The sequence below is a fragment of the Musa acuminata genome, chromosome BXJ3-9 (assembly GCF_036884655.1).
Source record: "Musa acuminata AAA Group cultivar baxijiao chromosome BXJ3-9, Cavendish_Baxijiao_AAA, whole genome shotgun sequence".
NCBI lineage: Eukaryota > Viridiplantae > Streptophyta > Magnoliopsida > Zingiberales > Musaceae > Musa > Musa acuminata.
The window spans coordinates 3,597,082-3,620,462 of record NC_088357.1 but is presented as its reverse complement, the minus strand read 5'-3'; the positions used below and the strand labels follow the sequence as shown (position 1 = coordinate 3,620,462).

The following is a 23,381-nucleotide window of genomic DNA, read 5'->3' as shown; positions in this document are numbered from 1 at the left end:
ATTTTCATGACTTGGAATTTTGATCTCTTAGGTACCGAAACTGATGCTTATGCATTAGTTAATATGTTTTATGATATAGGTAGGGAGGCCGAAGAATGATAGAGATTTGTATGCACACAATTTAAGGATCAAGATCACAAGACTCGCAACTGATGAGCACCGAGGGACTGTTTGCAGGTGTAGATGTATCGTCGACACCGTACTCTCTTCTTCATGCATTGGATCTTGGATCCGAGGCGGGAGTAGGTCATCCTTCGAGGAAGCCGGTCATGCGGAGCACGGAGTTACGGACGTGGAGGAGATCCCGGCCTTTGAGCGTCCTCCCGAGGCCGGAGCACAGCGAGAATGCCACCTTCCCCTCCGCGCTGCGTCGCGACGCCACAACATGCGGCGGCGCCCACTCGATCTCCTCCTCCCCGTCGCCGCTGCCGCATGCACGCCCGGGACTTGGTCGGGCGCTCGGGATGTCCAGCGGCGCCGCGCACGAGGAAGGCGGACTCCGAGCGCCCGGCGCCGTCTTCCGGGTCGAGCCGTGACTGTTGGCGGAGCCGATGGGCCCGTCGTTGTTGTCCTCCGGCCACATCACCTCCCACTCGTACAACTCCTCCATCTGCCTCTAATACCACCACGAGATACTTCTTGGAATTCCTGATGTGCGATCGAGTCACACTTGCCGCGTGCTGGTCATGGGAAAAGGAAGGTGTCGAGGGGTTTATAGCGGTATTCCGCTGGCCTTCCAATCATCACAAAGTGCCAACACAGTGCAGTGCTTCCAATCGATCAATGGGTTTGGCTCGATTTGCATGAGTCAGTGGTGTCTTTTCTTAGATGTATATATCCGGAACGTGTGCGTCGCTTTCTCTTCAGTCCATTTGTGATCAAAGGGATGAGGAGGGAGAGGTATGGTTTCGAAACTAAGTATAATACGGGCATCTAATGTGATAAGGATTATAACTCGGATACATAACTTATGATAAGGATTAAAGCAACAGATGTGGCGGTGTGCGTGGGTGGATTCCTGCGCATTCCGAGGTTGGGGGTAACTTGGGGGAACCGGGTTGGTCCAGGAAGTCGGAGGAAGGAGGCGTGGGGTTTCGTCATGCTTCCTAGTGCGACGTGGCGTGTGCGTGCCTCCGTCTGCCGGCACCGTATTCCACTCGAACCAGGCAACGACAGAAAAAGATGGGACGCCACCGCCCGTCGCCTTCGTGCTAATGGATAAGCATATGCCCCGAGTCCGAGTCCGATGCCGGGGTCGATCGTCGGGTCCGATGAAACGGCAAATGAACGTCTGCCACGTTGACGAGTTGGTGGGGGGGCGCATGGAATGTTAGGCCTAAGTCGTTGACAAAAGTGGGACGTCACCCGGTCATCGTCGATAACCTGATCTCATGTGGATAAGCCCCTCCTTACAAACTCCATCAAAATGGCACGCTCGCTCAGACTGCAATCATTCCCAAATCGAACGAATGTGCCAAAGCAACATGGAGTTTGAGTGTCGGTCAACGAACTAAACAAACTTGGGGGGGCTCATCTTAGTATAAATAAACTTATCTTGTAGCGATTACATATCCCAACTCTACTGAAGCACCGACCATGCATGATGGACGAAACCTGGCATGGATATGATAAAGATGTACACTCTGAGGAGGCCAGCCAACTGAGTTGGCTATTTCTGCAGGGATAATCTCGAAGATCAAGAAAATATATCTTTTCTGTGAGAACAACATGAAGGTCTACGAAGGCATAAGAAGCGAGATGTACCAAATTATAATCCTTCGTTTCATGAATATTGATTGCACTAGTGATGCTGATGGCTTGAAGGCCAATCCCAAGAGGGAATCAAACATGCTGACAGGAAGGTGAATGATTTCAGTTGCTTGAGATTGAAAAGAATGTCCTACCAATCATATCAGAATTTGTCTTTTTTCTGATATTTTGACAGGTTTCAGTCTGTAAAAAATTTCCATGAACCTAGAAAAATACATAATACATAGGTGTGGGCACCACCAGCTTGCTGTCCGTGCAAAGAACTTAAGAAACTGATCAGCTTTGGAGAGATATCTGGCCTCCCGAGCCATTTTCTATTTTCTCTGATGAGAGAAAGTCTTTGGTTATTCCAGAGTTTTGAATCAATACAGATTTACTTTTGGAAAGAGAAAAAAATATATATTAAAACAAATCTATTATCTACCTACATGGTTACATCACCATTCCTGGGGTAAAAATAAGCAGCAGGATGAGCCGCCTCAGCCAACTCTCCGAGGAAGAATACGACATCATCAGATGAGTTTAGCAGATACCTTGCATTTGAATGCTTCCGCCCAACAGCACATGAGAAGTAGTTGTCGCCCTTAAGATCAAGCACCGATGACCCCTCGCGCCATGACATGGTCTCTTGAGGAGACCGCCAGCCAGCTGGTATGTTGTGATTTGTTGACATCCTCTTTTCAGATCCGACTGGAGCCCTTTGAGACTTAACATGTGATCCCCTTGAGTTGTTCCTTATGGTTGATCTTCCCGTCGACCTCTTGTCAGTAGTTGATGGTTTACCTGTGTCACTTTTCGTTCTCGAGGAACTTACTGGTTCGGATGGAAGCTCTGGTTCAAAGAAAGTATAAATATCCTCATCCTGCAGCAGAGAAACAATCTTTATAAGTGATAAGATATTGTGCTAGGCATGTCAATTATGAGAGAGATGCTATTCAACAATCCTGCCAAACACGAACCAGATTTTATACATCAAAATCATGATTTAACGTTCTTCATTTCAAAGTTTAATAATGAGAACTGAATTCTCTAGCTGATGTAGGTGATTAAATTTTAAAAAAAGTTCAAAATGGAAAGCCACTAAAAGAACAGCCAAAAACACAAATTTCACATCGGTAAGCTGTTTATTATCAATTTATTTATCACTGGTATAACATCATAATTTAATGTTTCAGAAGCACCACCATAAATTTATGATGGTTCTACAGATCATCCATAAGCAACTGAAATGGATTGCAGAGGCACTTAAAGCTACCTGAGGAACCAGAATGAAATAGAAAATCATGATCTACAGCATGACACTTTGTGATAATTATCTTGTAAAGGCTGCCCCTAACTTGTTCATAAATTTGTATTGGATGCCAAGCAGAGTACTTTATTATAAGTAAATAGTCTCAAAGGTATGTGTGTTCTTTTCCTTCTTTTGTGCATGGCTACCATCCATAAAAAATATGCAGGGCAAAAATAAAAATAATAATAACCTGGAACTTCAAGCGAGAGAAAAAACAATAATGTGCGACACCAAAGTGAAGCATAAGTTCGAACAACTTGACTTCAACAGCCAGAAAAGACAAAATAACAGGTATCTATCAAGAAAAGGGGATTCAAAGTTCTTGCATTGGTGCTTACAATGAAGCATAGTTCATGAAATCTTTGCTTACAAAGCTGAGATCTAATATTAAATACCATAGATGATGTGTATGCTTCCTAGATGTTAGAGTTTGTATCCATAACTATATCACATCCAAAATTGAATTTCAAACCCAAACTCCAATAGAAAGAACCCCTATCTGATTTGAACTGGATTGGATAAAAATCAAAACCCAATCTGATTTGGATCCAATCCATTTCCTGCCCCAGCCATAGAAACCCATGGTAATGTTCTTTCCTGCACCGAATGGTTAGGCAAGGAATAGCTGTATGCTACAACATAACATGTTACCAACCCAATCTAACTATCAGCTAATGACTGGATGGGACAACCATCGTATCACCTAATATCTACATCCGTGGTTAGACAGCAAATAACTGTATGCTACAATATACCCTGCCACCAATCTTGAATAGAAACTACCTAGCTTCTAGAAACTGCAAATACATAGAAGAAATACCTTGTTAGAATCTGAATATTTTATTATCTTCAGTCATTCGAAGAGCAGGAAAACAGATACTACAAAGACAAAAGCAAATATTGCAGGCCTTGCACAAGTTTGATTTAATTTCACAAGTAGCAAAGGCTGACTAACACAAGAAATTAATATAAAAGGCACTAATGGTCAATAGTTATTATTTCTCGACACCTTTGAACCATATTTGACTTCATAAATCACTTTGAGTAGTGCTGACTGACTAAAATCTTTGATTATACACCAGGGCAACTTGGTACTAGTCTTTCCACAATTCTAAATAACAAAGATCTAAATCTTGTTCTACCATTTTAAATGTCATCAGCCAACAATTAAACGAAAAAAGGAATGTCAGAGAAATAACGGTGAAAGCAAAACTATCACATAGAAGATCATTGTGCAATCCCAACATGTCTAAGAAAAGTTACCTTCCCAAGGAAATGGCCAACACATAAAACATAATCGATAGGTGTAACCATACTTTTACTGTGAACTATTTCTCCCAGTATTCGATCAATTGCAGCACCCTGCACAAGTACAGAAAAGAAGCAACACAACAAATAATGAGCTTCTTAAGGCATATTTTGGATCTCACACCGTCATCTATTATTTTGGCTGCTGAGACAGTCGACAAAATCTAAGCTATACATGATATTCCATATTTTCTATCCTTTTTTAGCAAATAAATGGATGAGCCCATCGAGCCTTGCTAAGATTACCAAAACCAAAAATGTACAAGTCTACATATTTTGATTAGTGAAAAACTATGCATGATGTGTATTGAAATAACAAGAAAACAGAGAAAAAAGAACATATTGGCATTTCCAAACACATAGGCACCAATAAAAATCATTAAATTCTAACAAACAGTTGCAAAATGATGTTACATCAGCACACTCATGTGCCTGGTTGATAAGCGTAAGCAACAGTAACTTTTACACAAGTCCTAAAGAGCACATAATAAAATAGAAAATTATGTCATGTAATTTATTGTTATGTATGACTGGTTGCAGTTTGTAATCTGTTTGACACATGATCAGCTTTACATCAATGTGTAACTTTGCATTGCAATACTAACAGCAGGTAAAAGACCCATTATGCCCACAATAGCTCAAAGAAATTTCAAACTGATTAGAGAAAAAAATACTACTTTTATTTCAGCACACTGTATCCTATTATGAATTCAATCAGAAAGATTCATTCATCCAAATACCAATAGGAACAGATTTACTGCATCACAAAGAATTTGATAGTGTTATTAATGAAGGAAAGCATATTGTTGACATTGTCACACCTTTGTAACACCAACAGATCGAACCTCCACTGCTCGGCTACCTTGGACAACATCAACTGCTGCATTTGAAATTGGGCCTGTCCACAAATGCTGCAACATATCTCGTGCTTGAAGCCTTCCAAATTCCACATCTGCCAAAAAGAACAAGGTCAGGAAAGAGAGGTACCAGGAATGAAACCATGACCAGTTTAACATTTTTTAGGCAAGCAAGCAGTTCAACATATTAAGAAACTACCTGCATACTTGTAATTCCAGACAAGAGATGTCTCACGATGCTCAAAATGAGACCTGGGCGTTCTCTCAGTGAAATACTCAAATACATGCTGCAAAGTTTCAGTCAGCATCCATTTCTAGTTCATCAAAAGATTTGGAAAGAAAGAGACACATGAACATTAGAAACACCTTCACACTGTCAACCCAGTCCATATTTAAATGCTCCGGCATTGTTGTCATCCAGTCACCACCTGTGTGACGCAAGAACATCCCATTTTCTGCTGCAAGCCACATATTATACTCTCCAAAGTTCTGTGGAAAAGTAATGAAGTTATTTGTAAAACAAATTAATGAAAAATATCAAACAGTCCTAGTAAGAATATACATCATCCAAGACACTTCTGTCACTTCCGCTGAGAACAACTACTGTTGTCAATACATCATTGCAAAGAGTTGTCAGAGGCGCTTTCAAATCCGGATGCAACTTAAGCTCCATCTCTTTGATTTGATCACCACCTCTTCTTCCAGAAGATTCAATTGATTCAGTCAAAGTTGCATTAAAACCCTATGATTAGGCAACAAAAGATGGACAAGAAACTGAGATCATTATAAAGAAGTTTTATGTCAAAAAATCAAAATATTTAAGTTTCTACCAAAGCAGAAAAAAAAAATTCTACTGACAATTATGATATCAAGCTGCTTTGAACTAAAAGTGAGCAATAGCTAGCTATTGGCACTTCGCTAGTTCACTTACTGCTTAATGTCCAAATTCTATATTCTACAAAAAATTGCTTTTATGAAGTTTTAAACATAGAAAAGCTAAATCAAGATCAAAATATTAAATGTTACTGTTATCTTGCGTCACAAGCACCTAAAAAAAAAATCTAATATACTAACTTTCACTTGGTACAGAGATGAATATAATCCGATGTAATGGCATGGCAACAACAAAAACTGTGCAAAAAGATGAAGACCAATATGTTCTCTAGATGAATATACTAAGACTCTAAGAGGTCCCAATTTATGTTCTTTTATATTACAAATTACAAGAAGAGATGATAACAATATTGATGCAGCAATCTTTGAACTATTTTATAAATAAATCACTTGAAACTTCAGGATGAGCAACGCAAATCGCCATGTTAGAATAACTTATCAGTCTTCTCGTTCCACATCTGACAGTGATGTATAAAAACAGAACACACTGAAAGGTATATCAAAAAATAGTTCTTTCTGGAGCTAGCAATGGGAAACTGCTACAACATTACATCTCCATGGCAAGCAGTAATTATTTTTACATATACGTTCATATTACAAGAACTTTAACCAGTAGCATCTACATAAGCAGAGTATTTCAGAAACTAGCAGGTGCACTATGATATCGATGCAACACAAGAAAAAGAAACACAAAGAAAATGACGATCTCATCATTTATCAAAAAAAGAAACTACAAACACAAAGAGAAGAATACCAAAATGAGCAATCGATTCTTGGACTGCGAGTACCGTTCAACAGCAACATGGGTAGGAAGTAGTGGTGGAACTTGTCTCGTTCTAAGCTGAGCTTCAACAACGGTATCATTGAGTTCGCTATAGCAAACAAAGAAATAGTCAAAATAATCTAAAAGGCATACAAGATATAAGGTATACTTGGTGCAATCTATCTGAAATAAGTACAAAAAGGCATGCCTTTTAATAGGATATAAAGAAGATCCAAATGCAAACATGGGATAAAATAAAAACTGATGATCACTTAATCAACCATGAAATCTAATACGTTCCTCAATTAGCACCCTAAGAGAGAAGATATAGTCATTCTGGATAAAGATTAACATATTAAATGACAGTTGTTTTGCTAATAACAACTGCTAAAATAAGTCATTAAATAAAGCATGCAAATTCAGGCCAAAGAAGAACATAATTGCGAAAAGTTGTAAGCCAATAAATTTTTTTTATGTAGTTAACTGTTGACTAGAAAAGAACTATTATGTTTTGTAAGCTTATCCTGGATAGTTTGAACTTCAACTACAAAATAAATACGCAAATCTCTTAGTTTAAACTTCAACTACAAGATAACATGCTTGTCCTCCATTATTATCCTGTACAGTAACACAAATTATAACCTTCAAATTTAAGCCAATCCACACCTCACAAAGGTTTCTGCCCAATCTTGGGCAGTGTGTGTGGTCACATGTGCATAGTTATGCCTGTGCCGCTTCTCTCTCTCATCAGGAGACATGTTCAATGCATATCCTATAGATGCTGCAACTTCTGTGATGTTCCATGGATTTACTAGAAGTGCACCAGCCCCCAGGGATTGTGCTGCTCCAGCAAACTAGAGAAGCAAAGCAGGATAAGTAAAGCAGATGGAAAGAATTAATAAATCAGTACACATTGAATCTAAGAAACTAATAATAAGCACCTGAACAAGCTTACTTACACATAATAAGAGTAGCAAGATCCACTGATGGGTAAGACAGTTAAATTAGCAAAGTTGGAAATTCTTTGTTGTCTATACTTGGAAACCTGAAGGTAAAGAAGGTTGGTTCTAAGAGTACTTGACATACTGAATCCATTCGGCATCCTTTTCTCACTTTTACCCATTTATAAAATGATACTTATGAAATATGGTCAAGTACTTCAATGTTTTTTCCAGAGAAATATTGCATATCAATTCGTTCTGTAAAGAGAAGTTTCTGTTTTCAGTGTGCAAGGGACAATGGAACTGATGAAACAGGAACTTCTAATTTTCAAAATAGTCCCAAAACACCAATCAATAGTAAGCAACAATATCAATTGTAAAATCACAATAACTAGGTAGGCATAAATCACCTGGGATATTTCACTCAAAAGATCTTCTAGGATGGTTGTTTAGTTTTTTTAAAAAAACCTCCTCCTATCTATGTTTCATATTTCATGGTCCTAATAAGATATGATACATAAGAAAAAACCTGGATGTAACTGATGTTGCTGTAAAGCAACATCTAAAACATTATTTGAAAAAGAAAAGACTTAATAACACCATAAAAGATGGCATGGCAAACACAAACAGTCAATACCATTATCAGATGAGAAACTTTTTCACAGCAGTATGCAACAAAAGACAAGGAACCTGTCATTGCAACAATTCATACAGGTAATATAAAGTTGCAACTAGGATGTGAGAGGAGAAAATTAACACTGACAAATGCTAGAAAATTGTGAAAAACTTTAGATTCTGAAATTACTTCACTTAAAATGAGAACTCCTTTCTTTGAGCCCTGGCATGCTACAAACTCATAGCTTACAAGATTCATCCCATCTCTCAATGATGTTACTAAAGCCACATCTGGAAGAAAGGAAACATGAATCACATTGACTGATGAACAGAAGCCACTTCAAAAGCATAATCCATAGAAAACAATTAAAGTCAATATATGTTAGGTTAATAAAGTACTAAAGTAATAAATAATAAAAATAAAACAAAATGCATCAGCTAGAATTTTCTATGCCAATTAAACTTCAACGAAGACCATAGATAAAAAGCATAAGATGAAATTTAACCAAAATGTCATATCATTCATAGCGAAGGACAATTACAGCAAGCAAGAAGATATAAATAAGATATCAGACAGATTTTGAGGCAATTATGGAAGAATAAACACTATCTGTATACTTTAAAGTCAAAGGTATAATTCAACCAAAAGGAATCAATTTAATTAAATATATTATATCTTACACAAGATACAACAACAATTTGCCAATTGGAGGATATGAATGGTTTCAACATGACCTTGATCAAGTTATATCTACATCAAGATTATTATTTTATCCTCCATACACTACAAGGGGGAAAAATTGCATTGTAAGATCAAGTGGAAGCAATTTTCAAGGGGAAAAAGATCACCAGTAACTGCATATAGAGCACATAATGCATGAAAGTCAAGAGAACGATCCTGCAAGAAAGTACAACTTATATTAGAAGACATTAGTCTTTTCATAGTACAAACAAATGATACACAAGACTTAAATAAAGAAACTGTTAAAAGCTGTAACTAAAAGATGAGCAGACATGTTATGATTAGGAACTTTGTGAAAAAAACTATAGCAGTAAATATTAAAGGGGGTATGAGGAAGGAGTGGACCTATTACTGTGCATCTAATCTGACAAACAGCACCCATGTAGTGATAAGGGTGGGCCCAGGCCCCAGGTTATGGATTCCAGCATATGAGGGGCCATCAGCAAATACTTAAAATGGTGACAACTTTGCCTGACCACCCTTTGCAGGACGCGATGATGTGGATCGAAAAATCCATGCATGAATGAGTTCCATCAACCTTTGCAATAAAATATGCTTTCTTAATATGGTTTCTTCTTATTTGTATTCATGCTTTCAGAAGTTCCAACTTATACTTCACAAATAAGCTCAACAATTTTACTATACATTAATTTTTTTTCAAAATTAAAATTTTCATTTCCAAACATTTAATTTCATGCATGAGAACTTGCAAGGTCATAATCAACTATCGATGATATTGTTCAAGTATATAAAAAGCCGGTTGCCAAATTATATTAATTCATCGAGTTGTCTATGGTTACCTCCCCTGTAAAATATTAATAACAGATAGTTCAATGCAGGAAGGGAACAAGATAATCTACATTCTTAAACAATATAAAGGCATTGTGAAAATAATTCAGTACTTGCTAACACTTAGGTGTCACATAGTTTACTTTGAAAAAGAAAAAGCAAAAAGCTATTGAATTCTCAAAACTTAAAATTACAAGTTAATGCTCTTATTAAAAGTATTAGGAACTTGTTTATTAGCAATTAATAAGTTGACAAACTCAGAAGAAAATTCTCAGCCATGTTAAATGATCCCAACTAGTTGTGGGAACAAAATAAATTTCCAAAGGTACATAAAATTTAATATTCCAGTGACAGAACAAAGTATCCCGTGAATGTTTTTCTCAGTAACAAGAATCAACCATCACATAATCTTGACACTAATATATTTAGAAATTAAAAGTATTCTTATCCTGTCTATTTGGCATGATAAAAAGATTGCGTTTTCTTTTTTCAACACTTCGTTACGATTACTAGCAGGCAACCAATTGATCTAGAGGCTTCGAGCATAAGGTCGCCATCTCCCTTTAATGGATAAAAAAAGACATTGATCTTGCCAGAGTATGATTTCATGCAAGATAAGCTTATATTCATATAAGACTTAAAGAGTATTTTATTGTAATTTAATCATTGATATATAGGTATTAGTTATTCAATCCATCATAAAGCAATTTTAAGATGCAATCAATCATAGGAATCTAGGCAGTAATTTAAAAAGTTCTAGGCACCAAAAGGCGCCAAGGTCCCAAAACGCTCGAGGCGCTAGGCGCTCGACGCTCGCCCGAGCAAAACGAGAAGCTCTAAAATACTAAAATATACAAAATATATAATAAATAAAAATATAATTATTTAAATAAAAATATGATATAAAATTAAAAATATACTGTTAATAGTATATTACTTACTGTTAACAATAGTTAGAAGAGAGAAAAAATGTTACTAGTAACAGAGGATTAGTTTAAGGTTGTTGCGGCAATGTTGCGAACGACAGTAGCGACAATAGTGGAAGCTATGAATAGCGGCGGCGGCAACGGTAGAAGCTGCAGACAGCAGCAGTGGTAGCGATGGAAGCTGCGGACAGCAGCAGCGGTAGCGATGGAAGCTGCGGACAGCAGCAGTGACAACGACGAAAGCTGCGGACAATAGTGGTGAAAGCTGCAGATAGTACAACGACAATGGCAGAAAGCATCGACGACAGAGGCAGAAGTAGCGCTAGGGTTCCTCAAGGTCGCATGAGCGTGAAGGATGGCTTTTGAGGTAAGAAATACATTATTTAACCAAAACAAACTTAAAAGTCTAGTTCGGTTTGCTTAATTGAACCGGGCGCTCGCCCGAAGTGCCCGGCGCTTGGTCTCGGGTGAGTGCCCAGGCACGCCTCTTTGAAGTGCGCCGCCTAGCCCTTAAACGAGGTGCTGAAGCCTCGCCTCGCCCGAGCACCTTTTTAAATTACTGCATCTAAGTAATAAAAAAGCCTTTTAAAAGTTTAACTATCCACATTTATCTTTACATGTGCACATACCATATTATTGTTTAGAATGTTCTATTGATGGTTATAATTGATCAAGTATCCTCTAGTATAATAATTCCAACAAGTTTATCTCTGGCACAGGTTGATAAAATAAGAGTTGCACACCATGGTTTGAACTTGTCTGTTTTCTAGGCATCATGTTATTTCAGTCACTAAACATATAGGTCAGAACTTCAGGTATACAAGAACAAGATATGCAATTTCGAATAATACCACCCGATATGGGCGGTACGTATCGGTTCGTCAGCTTATCGGTACACGGACCGCCCGTTACCGGGCGGAACGAAAATAAAAATAAAAATTATATATATATATATATATATATATATATATATATATATATATATATATATATATATATATATATATATATATATATATATATATATATATATATATATATATATATACCGCTCGGTATACGGTTTTGTACCGTACCGAGCGAACGTCGAAACTCCGGTACGGTACGAAATTGCATACCTTGTACAAGAATATTAACATAAATGTCCTTTATGAATATTTTCAACTATGCACACCTCAAAAGCATATATGCCATATAGTGTCATTCAAACAATTAATCTATGTACCTGTTCAAAGCTTTGTCAGTTTGTGTTAGAGCTGGCATCTGACCCATTAGGCAAAAAGCACCTACCCAGGTCAAGTGACTCTTACGTACTTCTAAACCTTTCTGGGACTTTTTCTAGATACCTCCTCTTCCATTCTCCTATATGTCTTCTTAGTCAGTCCTTCCTACCATCAATCTTCGCTTCATACTCGTCATTCTTTCACTCCTTTGGTCGCTTAACCAACCTACAATTCTCATGGTTCCATAATAAAGGTAAATGCTTGCTACTCAACAACCTAAAAAGCAGAGATAACCAGTTAACAGAATTGATGTTTAAAAGCAATTCCAAATCTGTTAATGGTAAAAATTTATCAGGATACTGAGATAAAGGAAAAACCCACAGTTCTCAAGCACTGCAGTGAGCAACAGTAATAATTATAGTGTCAATATAGAACAGTTGCTACAAATTGTAACGCCAGTAAAGAAACTGAGATTCTTTTCCACAATTCAACTGAATAAGGAGATTAAAGAAACATGAGATGGTAAAAACTATAAGGATAGCAGTTGGGACAAACCAGATGATGTATCGGAACAGCAGTAAGTGTTCCAAATCGGCCATTTATACGACCCACAATTTCATGAACCTGGCTAGTAAGCTTTTGATCTGTTTAACAAAAGGTAATTTAGAACCAGTTGCCTTGAACCAGAAAATCAATGAAGCATAGATTGTTTCTTCTACATTATCAACACTTGGGATATACGAAAACATAATCATTATAAATTTAGATTCATGTTGCCCTCAACTTCCTATGAGAGTTACTGTTTGTAATCTGATATGATGCAAGAAGCAGGAAAAAGACAATAAACCACTAGTATCATCAGAAATATAAACTTATAAATTTCACATCATACTAGATAAATCTTTGGAAAACTAGAATCCATCAATTACATTCCTCCATTACCAGTACAAGAACAAACATAATATACAATGGACATATGCCTGCAAGAATTTTAAACCTTGATTAAGAAATAATGTTACAAAAATTAGACATGCCAAAGATTAGAATAAAATCAATGCAGTACATTGGTACACCCATGCAATTCAACATATAACTTCATAGTTCATACAATCAGAAATTTAGAAGTACAAAAATAATGACTAAAATAGCTATAAAAGTATAACTATTACAATATCTGCAAGATAACAAATGGATGATAATGCATATGAAAATGTCCAATGATAAAAGTAACTATCAGAAAATTGATATGATATTAGAAGTCTAATATTTTGGAAAAAATATCAGTGGTAAGAGAGTTCTAATGCCACTATAAAAGGGTTACTCAATATAATATGATGATTACTCCATTTCAAATTGTATGCATGGTTGATTTAAAATAACTAAATTTGTGGGCAAGAAGTATATGAGCCATATGTCAAGTTTCTGAACCTAAACATCTAACCTGTTGTTCTTTGCGCTCTAGTTGTATGAATGGTTGATTGAGAATTACTGAATGTCTTAGCACATTAGTCTTTCACAAATTTTCACATATACAACATAAATACCTCTAATCTCCTTTTCCATGACACGTTGAGGTTCAATGTAATCAAAATGCATCAAGAATGTTGTAAAATACACGAGCATATTCTGAGGAATCTAAGTGCTTGACAGATAGTCATTTCATGGAACAGAGCACAACATGATCTTGTGCCATATGGATCAGTATCCTGATCTGCGAGTTGGTATGGGACAAAAGTTGGCCAAGCCATAAGTCAGGTCCTCCAACAAAGGCCAGCATGATGCATAACAATATCCTTCTAGAACAATATGTCATGACTCATGCTGGTCATGGCAATCCCTGCTCGATGTAGACCCTTTTTAAAAGAATGTTGAATTCATAAGTAAAATCATACAAAACAAAGTATACATAGAATCTACTCCTAGTTCCATGTAGCTATGAGAAAAGGAAACTTGATGAGAAAGTAAACAAGAATAGTATTGGTACCAAGCAAAGTAAACAAGAATAGTATTGGGGCCAAGGACAAATTTCTTAAGAAATCTCTGCTACCATGTAGAATCACACAAACTACTGAATAACATGATACATAGTACATACATTCAGGGACATCAGTTCTTGTTGGAACAGCAATTTGCAGCAAGACTACTCTGTCACGCCATGATGGATTTTCTTCTAGGAACTTTTCAAAGGCCAAAATCTTTTGCGGAATCCCCTTGATCATGTCAAGACGGTCAACACCCAGCATAACCTATCAAAAAATAAATAAAGTAACTCTAGTATGACCACATCACAAGATATAATCATAAGAATAAACCTACAGTTGAAGTGCAAACAAATATTAAACCCATATTAGGCACACGTCAGAAACCTTAAGACAAGGTAGAATAACAATGGTCATTGCCATATATTCACAACCCTGATCAAGAAAATAGAAACAAGACTCAGAGCAACTAATAGCTGCAGTTATTTATTTGATTGGATCTATGTAATACGCCTCAACTCAAAGTAGCAAAGCATAATCCTTGAAACATGGACACTTTGAATTGTTTCTATATCCATATTGGATGTGTGTGAGATAATTGTTAAGCATATGTTGGATACTTGCTTGAGCCTTGAATTATACATTTTTTAATCTTTAAAAAGGGTCATCAGTTAGGACACTCAGAAATACTTCATGGATACTTTTTCATAGAACTTTGCTTTGTTTAGATGTTGGTCTTCTAATTTTAAATGAACTATATGGTTTCATATACTATCTTACGTTCTTCGTATTAGGCATTGATTTGCAAATAATTGTCACCGAAACAGTGATCTTGCTCCATTTGTCAAAGGTTCTTGTTGTCTTTTCTACATTGTTGAAATACCAATTTACTATATAAATTTCTTTTATATGGGTACGAGGATGCTAGATAATAAACTGTCATTATTTATCATGACGTAAATTGCAAACTGCATTATACAATATTACATAATAAAAATATTTCTATTATCATATTAATGTCACAATCTCTCTTTCTGTTTTCAATTTTTTGAATGGATGTATCCACATCATGTTGTAGTGATATACAGTAGCGATATCCATGATTCATAAATTACAAGTTTAATGTACAAGAAAGACAATTTTCAGATAACTGATCAGTCTTATATTGGTGAGAAAGAATGGCTCGTTCAAGCTAAAGAAAACATATAGGAAAGGGTTGTCATATACTAGACCTTTTAAAAGGAAAGCACGTTAAATGGCAAGCCAAATGGCCATGCCCCTGTTTTATTCCTTCAGAGTACAGGTTAACATCCCAACATCTGAAGGGTCAACAGGACTGCACCTACCCAATTCTAAGTTGCTGGGGAGTTTTGAGTTAAAACCCTCACAAAAACAGATATTTCATTTAATTAGTTTTAGCTTAGGTACTTGGATAAGAGTTTCCTTCATCAAGGGAATCAAGGATACAAATTCAAATGATTCATTAGATAGATCCCACAAGAACACAACCAAACCTACGCTCCAACTTTTGCATTTTGCTGCTACTCTTGTAAATGCAGCATTTGAGAACCCTTAATTTGAAAGTCGAGTTATAACTACTTGAACATAGTAATGAACATGGAAACAATATTAAGAATAAAAGAAAAAGATGAGCAAAAATAAAAACAAGAAAAAGGGCATTAAGCCTGTACAGTCACAGCACATTTGAACAAATACTAGTATATCTTGTGAAATTACCACAGATTTTTTTCTGAAATCTTGATGTACGTTAGTTTCTAGGAAAAATAGAAGAAAACAGAGAAGGTGATAAGGCCCACAATAAAATTAGACCTGTTATTGCCACCGATACCAAGATGCAAGGAACACAAATAACAAATCAAAAACACAGATTGAGACAGGACAAACCAACCACTTAATATAATTATATTTGAGATGTGTACAGTTCTATAAACCATATACAGTGTTGTCTTGATGTCTAAATCCCACATCTGCTTAGCAATTGTCACAACTGGCATTATTTAAGTAAAACTTAGCTACCAATTGGATCCATGAAGTGCTGTGCACAATAATGGATCTAGAGTAGGGTTAATGAATGGCACTGGGTTGTTTCAAACCATAAAATGATTCTGGCTTATTTGCATGGTGTTCACTTCAAGGAGTTTTCTTCACATGGCTTGATCTCATAATTTATGACAAATGTGGAGTTATAATTCTCAATCAGACCGTTTCTCACTTGTGCATTCTGATTGTGATTAGACATTTCCTTTCTAGTTCCACATGAAAAGGTCATTTGCTTTGACTATATTTATTTCATCAGGTAACTCTCTACCTTAACAAAAGTATCAAAAGAAAGACCAGTTATCGCAAGGGACTCCTCATACTTAAACCAAGATGCACATATGACCATGATGGTCCTAGAACTATCCAATATCATACGATGGCCTTATAAAGGAATGTGAAGCAGATGAAGTTTACACTGAAAAAGTTTTGCCAGAAACATAAGATCATAGCAAGTAGAAGTAATACTGGCAATTTTTAAAAAGTTAAAGGTGTTTTTTGTGGTATTACTAGTTTATGTATTGTCATGGTGTCATGCATCTAATGTATCACATTTACATATTCTCGTATATGTTCAATGAAGTACGTAGAAAACCCCAAGATGTATTAAAGGTGGAGGAAGTTGATTTTGCTACCTACCTTTCGACCTGCGAATCTGTGTGTCAACTCATTGATGTGCTCTCTGACAGCTGGAAGCTCAAGTGCTCGCTTAAACCGATCAGAGTCTATTCCAATAGGAAACTGAAATTTCAAAATGAAAATTAGAGCAAAAACACCAACTATAATAAGTATCCTTAACTTCAACTATCAATGCTTTAAATTTTCTTTCTTCTTTAATTTTAACCAACAAAACAAGGTAAATGCAATCATACTAAAGAATACTTATGGAAAAATTAAATGTCATCAGAAAATAAGAAATTTAACTATACCGCAGCCACTCTGGTCAGCTTTCCTTGGTCTTCTACCCCTTCAGGTGTACCCTCAAGTCCAAGGATGCGAGTGCAAGCACTAACAAAATGCCTTGCGTAATCATATGTGTGGAACCTGCAGTAACAATTTACATGATAAAACTACTGGCTGGGGAATAAAAACCCATGGCAAAGGTACAGAATAACAATGACCTTCAATTCAGACCAAAACAAATGCAAGCCAAAAAATAAAATAAAAATTTTGGTTGAACTTCTGAAGAAAAGAAAATTAAAAAAAAAGCGAGTTTCTACCCATGGCTCATCAGGTAATATATCATGTAACGTTAGTGATACAGATGCATATAACATGTACAAAAATCTAGGTTTCATACACCAATGTCATAGAGTAATTAGTCTCTTAGAATATTCAAATGCATCAGTCATCAGCACATAACCAAAAAAAAAAATTTTTAAAATGACAATTTATCATCAAGCTTGCCATCCATTCAGTGAGAATTAAATACTCCAATAGTGAAATTGTCGTATGAAAATTCTGCACAACATTAGCTATTAATCAAAATCTGTCAGATGGAAATGTAAACAGAAACAGACTGATGAAAATACAGTCTTAAGAAAGAACAAAGATGCATGAATATGATGCAGAAATTTGTATGCTTGTCACTTCAATACAAGAATAATGTACTGTTGAGTCGAGATAAAAAGTCAGAAAACAGCAAAAGGTACATTTTCATTCATGCAAAATTAATATGAAGCAATATTTGGGAATTCATATTTTGGCATTAATCTAACCTTTCATGACTCTTGGTTAATACCTCATCAGCTTAATGACATAAAACCAGAAGTGATAATTAATTTCTACTCAGATATTTTTTAACAAGTCATACATAACCAAAGTAGTTTGCTCTGGCTACCAAACAGGCATTATAGAATTACAGAACTAATCCAAGCATTCTGGAGTTTATTTGAAATAACAAAGAGCTGAACAAGTTGATCTAATTGAAACAAAAATAGCCTGTCACAAGGATCACACAAAGGGCAAGGTTGCCACATTTGCAAGTTCCAATAATTAATATTAAATGAAATATCATCCTAATAAGTTGTCTACTTTTAAACATAAGTTTGCACATGCCATCTTCTTTGAAAAAGGCTATGATGTTCATAAATGCAAAATATCACTGACAACCAAAGAGAGTTACTCGTCGCATTCTTTCCAGTAACACACAAAAGATAAATTCATGATCCTCTTATGTACAAGAATGCAATAAGATATCGCATGTCAACTTTGTCTTTGAACTTTAGAACACAAATACAAAAACATCAGAAACTTTAAAAGAATGGAACTTATATTAATGTCCATAGAAATCAATACACTCTTAATTCTCAACTTAAGGGAACTACAACAGTGCTTTAATTTATTTTCCTAGTTGAATATTAACTTCTTCAACGCTTTTAACCTATAATCACAATTTGCACAATTAGTTTGTAAACTTATCAAGTCTTATGGTTATTCTTTCCATGCAGTGGAACCTTTTTTGCCAAACTCCTCTTGGCTTTTGACATTAAATCAGAGGGATCTATGCATGTGCATGTCAATTACATTGACTACCAAATAATTATGCTAAATAATCAAGCTAACAGCATATTAGGTTACGTATTGGAAAAATGAAAAGGCAAAGAACTTAGTTTTGGCACAAGTTTAATATGGCCCACAAAATCCATCAGATAACTATTCAGATCATAACCCCCGAGAAGAAGAAATCCAATATCATATTTTACTAGCTATTTCTAAAGGAGGACATCCTCCCACAAAAAGATAACAACAATTATTGTAAGTTGCATGCTATAACTAATTAGTCAAAGAGGTCAAATAGCCTGGATAACAACCAAAAAAAGAACAAGGAACCAAAAAAATGAGAAGTGGGCTTTACATTCCAGAGAAGACTTTATACTTCCACATTATACTCAATTGCCAGAAAGTCTGAATTATTTGACAACAATCCTCATCATAAACTAGTGGTGCTTTTCCTTCTTTCACAGTTATGTTAGACTGAATGCAGTGTTAACCTTTAATGAAGCAAAATAAATGAGAAAAAGGTACAAGAAAATGTACAAACATCACAAGTATTAAACAAAATTTGTGTGTTTATTTTTCTCAAAACTGGGCACACAAGTCCGCTATACAGCAAAATTGTTGATGTGACAACATAGTACAAAGTTTGACAACAGGCTACTATGTTCCATAGAGACACTACCCAAAGTATTGACATGAAAAGTCCACTTACCCTACTAGATCAGCTGCAAGAACTGATCTTAGCAACTCGGATCGAGATGGCAGGGTCCTGTGGATTTCTGAAGAAGGGAAAGGAGTGTGAAGAAACCAACCCACTTTCATCTTGCTATTGTATTCCTTAAGACACTTAGGAAGAAACATTAGATGGTAATCATGGCACCAAACAACATCCCCTTCTTGGTAATGCTTGTTCACAACATCAGCAAACATCTTGTTTGCTCGCTTATAAGAATCAAACTGAGATTGGAAGCTACGAGTGGTCGCTAGTCGATCTTCTTGTGGAAGTCCCAGGTAATGAAAGAGGGGCCACAGTATGTTGTTGCAGTAGCCATTGTAATACTGGTGTGCTATTTCTTCGTCAAGAAAGACTGGAATGCATCTCTGCTTGAAATAAATAACTAGTTATAGCAGTGATGTCCTAGCTCTTAATCAAGGAAAACTATGCTCAAAAGGAAATTATTGTGTTCCGTAAGCTAGTTTAGTTAGGTGAAACCCTAATGTTAATATGAAGTTTGAGAGGCAGAATTATTAAAATGTCAAACAGGGACACTTAGAGAGGCTGATACTCAGAATAAGACGGGACCTTTTCAGCCAACGCCTTTGTGAGCGCCCTCTGCCCAACTTCATCTGGCACATTGACACCAGCCCATCCAATCCACCTAGCATCAACATCCTTTACACCTACAATGTCGAAGAAAGCAGAACAACATTAAGCTTTCTCTTTTCCTGCCGAACGTGCATTTATGTCGAATGGTGCACCTGATAACCATGATATTTATTCGTCTTCTTTGCATGCACGAGGAAGGATATGTGAACAAGGTGTGCCATCCTAAATTCACAAATTCCAATGAATGACCAAAGAAATTTGATGACTTAATACATTGAAACAATTTCTTCTTCTCCGATTAAAACGCTGGTGATGCTATTTTATTCACACACACGAACCAAAAAGAAAGGCATTGCAAAGCAGCAGCAAACTACCAATCGATACAGAGCAACCATCAAACACACCAGAAAGCGTTTGAAAGACGAGAAAATAACAGCAGAGGGCCTAACTTACCAAGCAGAGCGCTGACAAGTCCGCCAGCACTGACCTCCAAATACCAGGAATCCTCTCCGCGGCGGACTGCAGACACCGGCAGCCGATTCGCCACGACCAGCAGCCTCTGCTTCATGGGCCTTCCCCTGCTCCGCCTGTTTTCCACTCCGATCGTTGTAATCGGCGCCAAGGATCCATCTATAATCTCTTCGTCGGGCTCACTCCCGACCTCCCTCACGCTGTTCTCAGGCGAATGCTCCGGCTTTGCCTGCCCACCGCCGCCGACACCGCTGCCAGCCTCCTCCTGCTGGAACGCTCTATTGATCTTCCTGAGCTCTCTGTCTCGCAGCAGTCGCTCGACCCGAGTGGGGTTCCGGCTACCTCTGTACTTTCCCGCCTGAATGCCACGCTGCTCGTCCGGCGGCTGCCCAGAGGCCGGCTTCATACGGTCTGATGTCGACAGCCCTGCATTCGAACGGGGGCGAGGGCCGTTAGCCGTCGGCCGGCAGAAGCGACACAAACAAACAAATTAGCGATCGGCAAACGAAGCACGGAGAGCTCCATCGACGGCAGAATTCCATCGATGGCAGGCGGCTCCGCAAAGATGCCCCGTGGCGGTCCCATTACTAACTCTATGCGCCAATCGCCGATGACCTCGCTTGTCTTCTCAAGCCTTCCCTCCTGGTACGGGGGGAACTATTCCTAGTCCAGGTTTTGTGACTGTGAGGCAACGTGAGAAAGAGCCAGGTGGAAATGGGATGGGGTTGGTTAGCGAGGAGATAGTGGCGAGGTAATCGGTGGTCCCTCTACGGGTCTCGTGAGGCCCACCTTGCCGCCTCACATGTTCTATTCCACCACATACTGGCGGACATGCAACTTGCCGGCATCAAGATCACACAAACCGATGGTGGCTCAAGAAGATCGACAACCACCACGAACCACTCCTTGTCCACGCACCCCAGCAAGAACACCCTAAACCCATCGCGAACAACCACCGGCGAAAAGAAAGCGAGAAGGAATTAGGGCACCAGAATCACGGAGACGCCGTCCCACAAACCAATGGTGGCTCAAGCATATCAAGAATTCATCCTCGCCGACCCCAACGCCCAAACGAGAGAACCAAGAAGGAACACCGTCAACCACCCCTCCAGCGACGAGAGAGCAACAAGGAGAATTAGGGCACAAGAATCCCCGATCACCTGGATTCGCACGCCTGCGTCGCGGGAGGGGAAGGGAGAGGACGGCAGGCTGGCTTTCAAGATATATCTGCAGGCAAACATGGAACGATCAAGCACCCAAGAAACCAAGAGTGGGACAGATTTGTTTCGTTCACCACCGTTCGGGAACCAATCCGTGAGGGCTGGCGTACTGGCGCCGGGTTGCAATGCTTCTCCTCTCTCTTACCTCGTTTATGCCCGACTGTAGTGGTGATCGAAGCATGCAGATGATTTCACGATCACTCCCCCCGCGCACGCCCGTCCAAAACTATATTATATTCATATAATACAGAGCGGAGAGACCACCTCCTCACTCACCACTCAACTCTCTCTCTCTCTCTCTCTCTCTCTCTCTCTCTCTATATATATATATATATATATATATATATATATATATATATATATATGTATGACTGAACCTAACTTAGCTGTACTGCAAGTAGACCGATCGACAAACAAATTATAAATAATTCTTATTCAGATGAATACTCTTTGTCAATTTGATTAATCCGTTCATCGAATCAATTTTAATTTAAGGAATATTAGTTTGATTGAATTTACTTTCTTAAATTCTTAATCAATTCAATTTGGTTAATCAAATCGATCAAAAGGCTCCAGTAGCAATGTTAATCCAATTTCAATTTTATAATATCACAAATAACTTCACGGATGAATAGAATAAATGGGTGTAATTATCATCGTGGCTAACGAGAGGGGACGATCTACGGTGGAAGGGGTAGGGTTCGTACCGTGAGTCTTTGACCACACTGGCACCGACATTAAGAATAAGAATTGGGGAAGTTGGTGGGAGATGAAAGAAGAGCAACGAGTCAAGGACTCCTCGTGACGTCAAGCTCGAAAGACACAACTTTAGACACTCACTCAACTTGTGGAATGAAAATATAAAAAAAACCTGAAATCATTTAATGACAAATAAAAAATAAATTAATACTACTTTCTTTCCTCGTGTAAAAAGATTCAAAAATAGTTGCTTAATCTCTCTGTACTTTGCATGTGTGATCATATATAGGTAAAAATTATATGAAGGTAAGATGTGACCTTGGATACTTCCCCCTTAATAATTCGGCCTATCAAAGTACATCTTCCATCTTATCCCAAGAGAGAGAGAAAGAAAGAAATCTATTTATTCTGATTTTATTTATCATAGCTCAGTTTGATAGGATAAGGAGGATGGAATAGCAGTTGTTTCTTTCTTATATTAAATAAAATACATGGTTTTCTTAAACTGTTATATATATATATATATATATATATATATATATATATATATATATATATATATATATATATATATATATATATATATAATGGAATATCAGCAAAGAGGAGAGGAGAGGAATTGAAATCCATTTCTCAATGCACAAAGGTGACCACAAAGCAATTGGAACAACTCACTTTCCATGGCTAATGCTCTCACTGTGATTCAAATGGGGAGGCATCTAGAATAACAAAGATAGTGATAGGAGTAAGCATATTCTTCACATATATATATATCCTTCCTATCACCTCTCTCGGCTTTCAAAATCTGTATTGACGGGGAGAGGGATATGTTGGACCACGAAAAAGAAAATCTTCACCTAATTATGACAGTTTTTGAATTCCATATTAGTTCAAGGTGTTGTTCAATTAAAGCCAAAAGGTAGGAATGTGATACTTGTTGGTGAACTAATATATCGTGGTTGATGAGTCAGTATGGCCTGGTCCATGGATCAATATCGGGAGTCGATGG

The 23,381-nt window shown here is 37.4% G+C and overlaps 2 protein-coding genes across 6 annotated transcripts; both read right to left on the bottom strand.

Moving 5' to 3' along the window:
* Positions 1–32: 32 nt before the first annotated feature.
* On the bottom strand, positions 33–754 carry LOC135648526 (protein S40-1-like). The gene has a single exon (XM_065166287.1). It carries the CDS (start codon positions 608–610, stop codon positions 248–250), a length of 363 nt encoding a protein of 120 aa, XP_065022359.1. The 5' UTR covers positions 611–754; the 3' UTR covers positions 33–247.
* A 1,280-nt stretch (positions 755–2,034) lies between these two features.
* On the bottom strand, positions 2,035–21,964 carry LOC103997038 (alpha,alpha-trehalose-phosphate synthase [UDP-forming] 1). 5 transcript variants are annotated; one of them, XM_018818672.2, is made up of 19 exons: positions 21,819–21,962; positions 21,614–21,680; positions 20,436–20,879; positions 19,959–20,056; positions 19,368–19,756; positions 17,086–17,200; positions 16,796–16,897; positions 14,215–14,365; positions 12,675–12,763; positions 9,289–9,337; positions 8,630–8,730; positions 7,550–7,737; positions 6,875–6,992; positions 5,789–5,968; positions 5,593–5,715; positions 5,426–5,513; positions 5,191–5,321; positions 4,325–4,423; positions 2,035–2,632 (listed from the first exon to the last, which is right to left on the bottom strand). In XM_018818672.2, exons 1-19 carry the CDS (start codon positions 21,852–21,854, stop codon positions 2,195–2,197), a joined length of 3,006 nt encoding a protein of 1,001 aa, XP_018674217.2. In that variant the 5' UTR covers positions 21,855–21,962; the 3' UTR covers positions 2,035–2,194. The 5 variants fall into 5 exon arrangements, 4 of the variants coding, with proteins under 4 accessions (XP_018674217.2, XP_018674218.2, XP_018674221.2 ...); XM_018818673.2 differs by lacking the exon at positions 21,819–21,962 and adding an exon at positions 21,751–21,809; XM_018818676.2 differs by lacking the exon at positions 21,614–21,680 and having other exon boundaries at positions 21,819–21,958.
* Between the last annotated feature and the right edge of the window lie 1,417 nt (positions 21,965–23,381).

Coding starts and splice junctions, on each gene's coding strand:
- LOC135648526 (XM_065166287.1), bottom strand. CDS start 610: ATGGAGGAGTTGTACGAGTGGGAGGTGATGTGGCCGGAGGACAACAAC.
- LOC103997038 (XM_018818672.2), bottom strand. CDS start 21,854: ATGCTTCGATCACCACTACAGTCGGGCATAAACGAG. Junction 14,366..16,795: donor ACAGATTCGCAGGTCGAAAG/GTAGGTAGCAAA, acceptor ATTTTTTGATAG/GTTATGCTGGGTGTTGACCG. Junction 2,633..4,324: donor TTGGCCATTTCCTTGGGAAG/GTAACTTTTCTT, acceptor TCTCTGCTGCAG/GATGAGGATATTTATACTTT.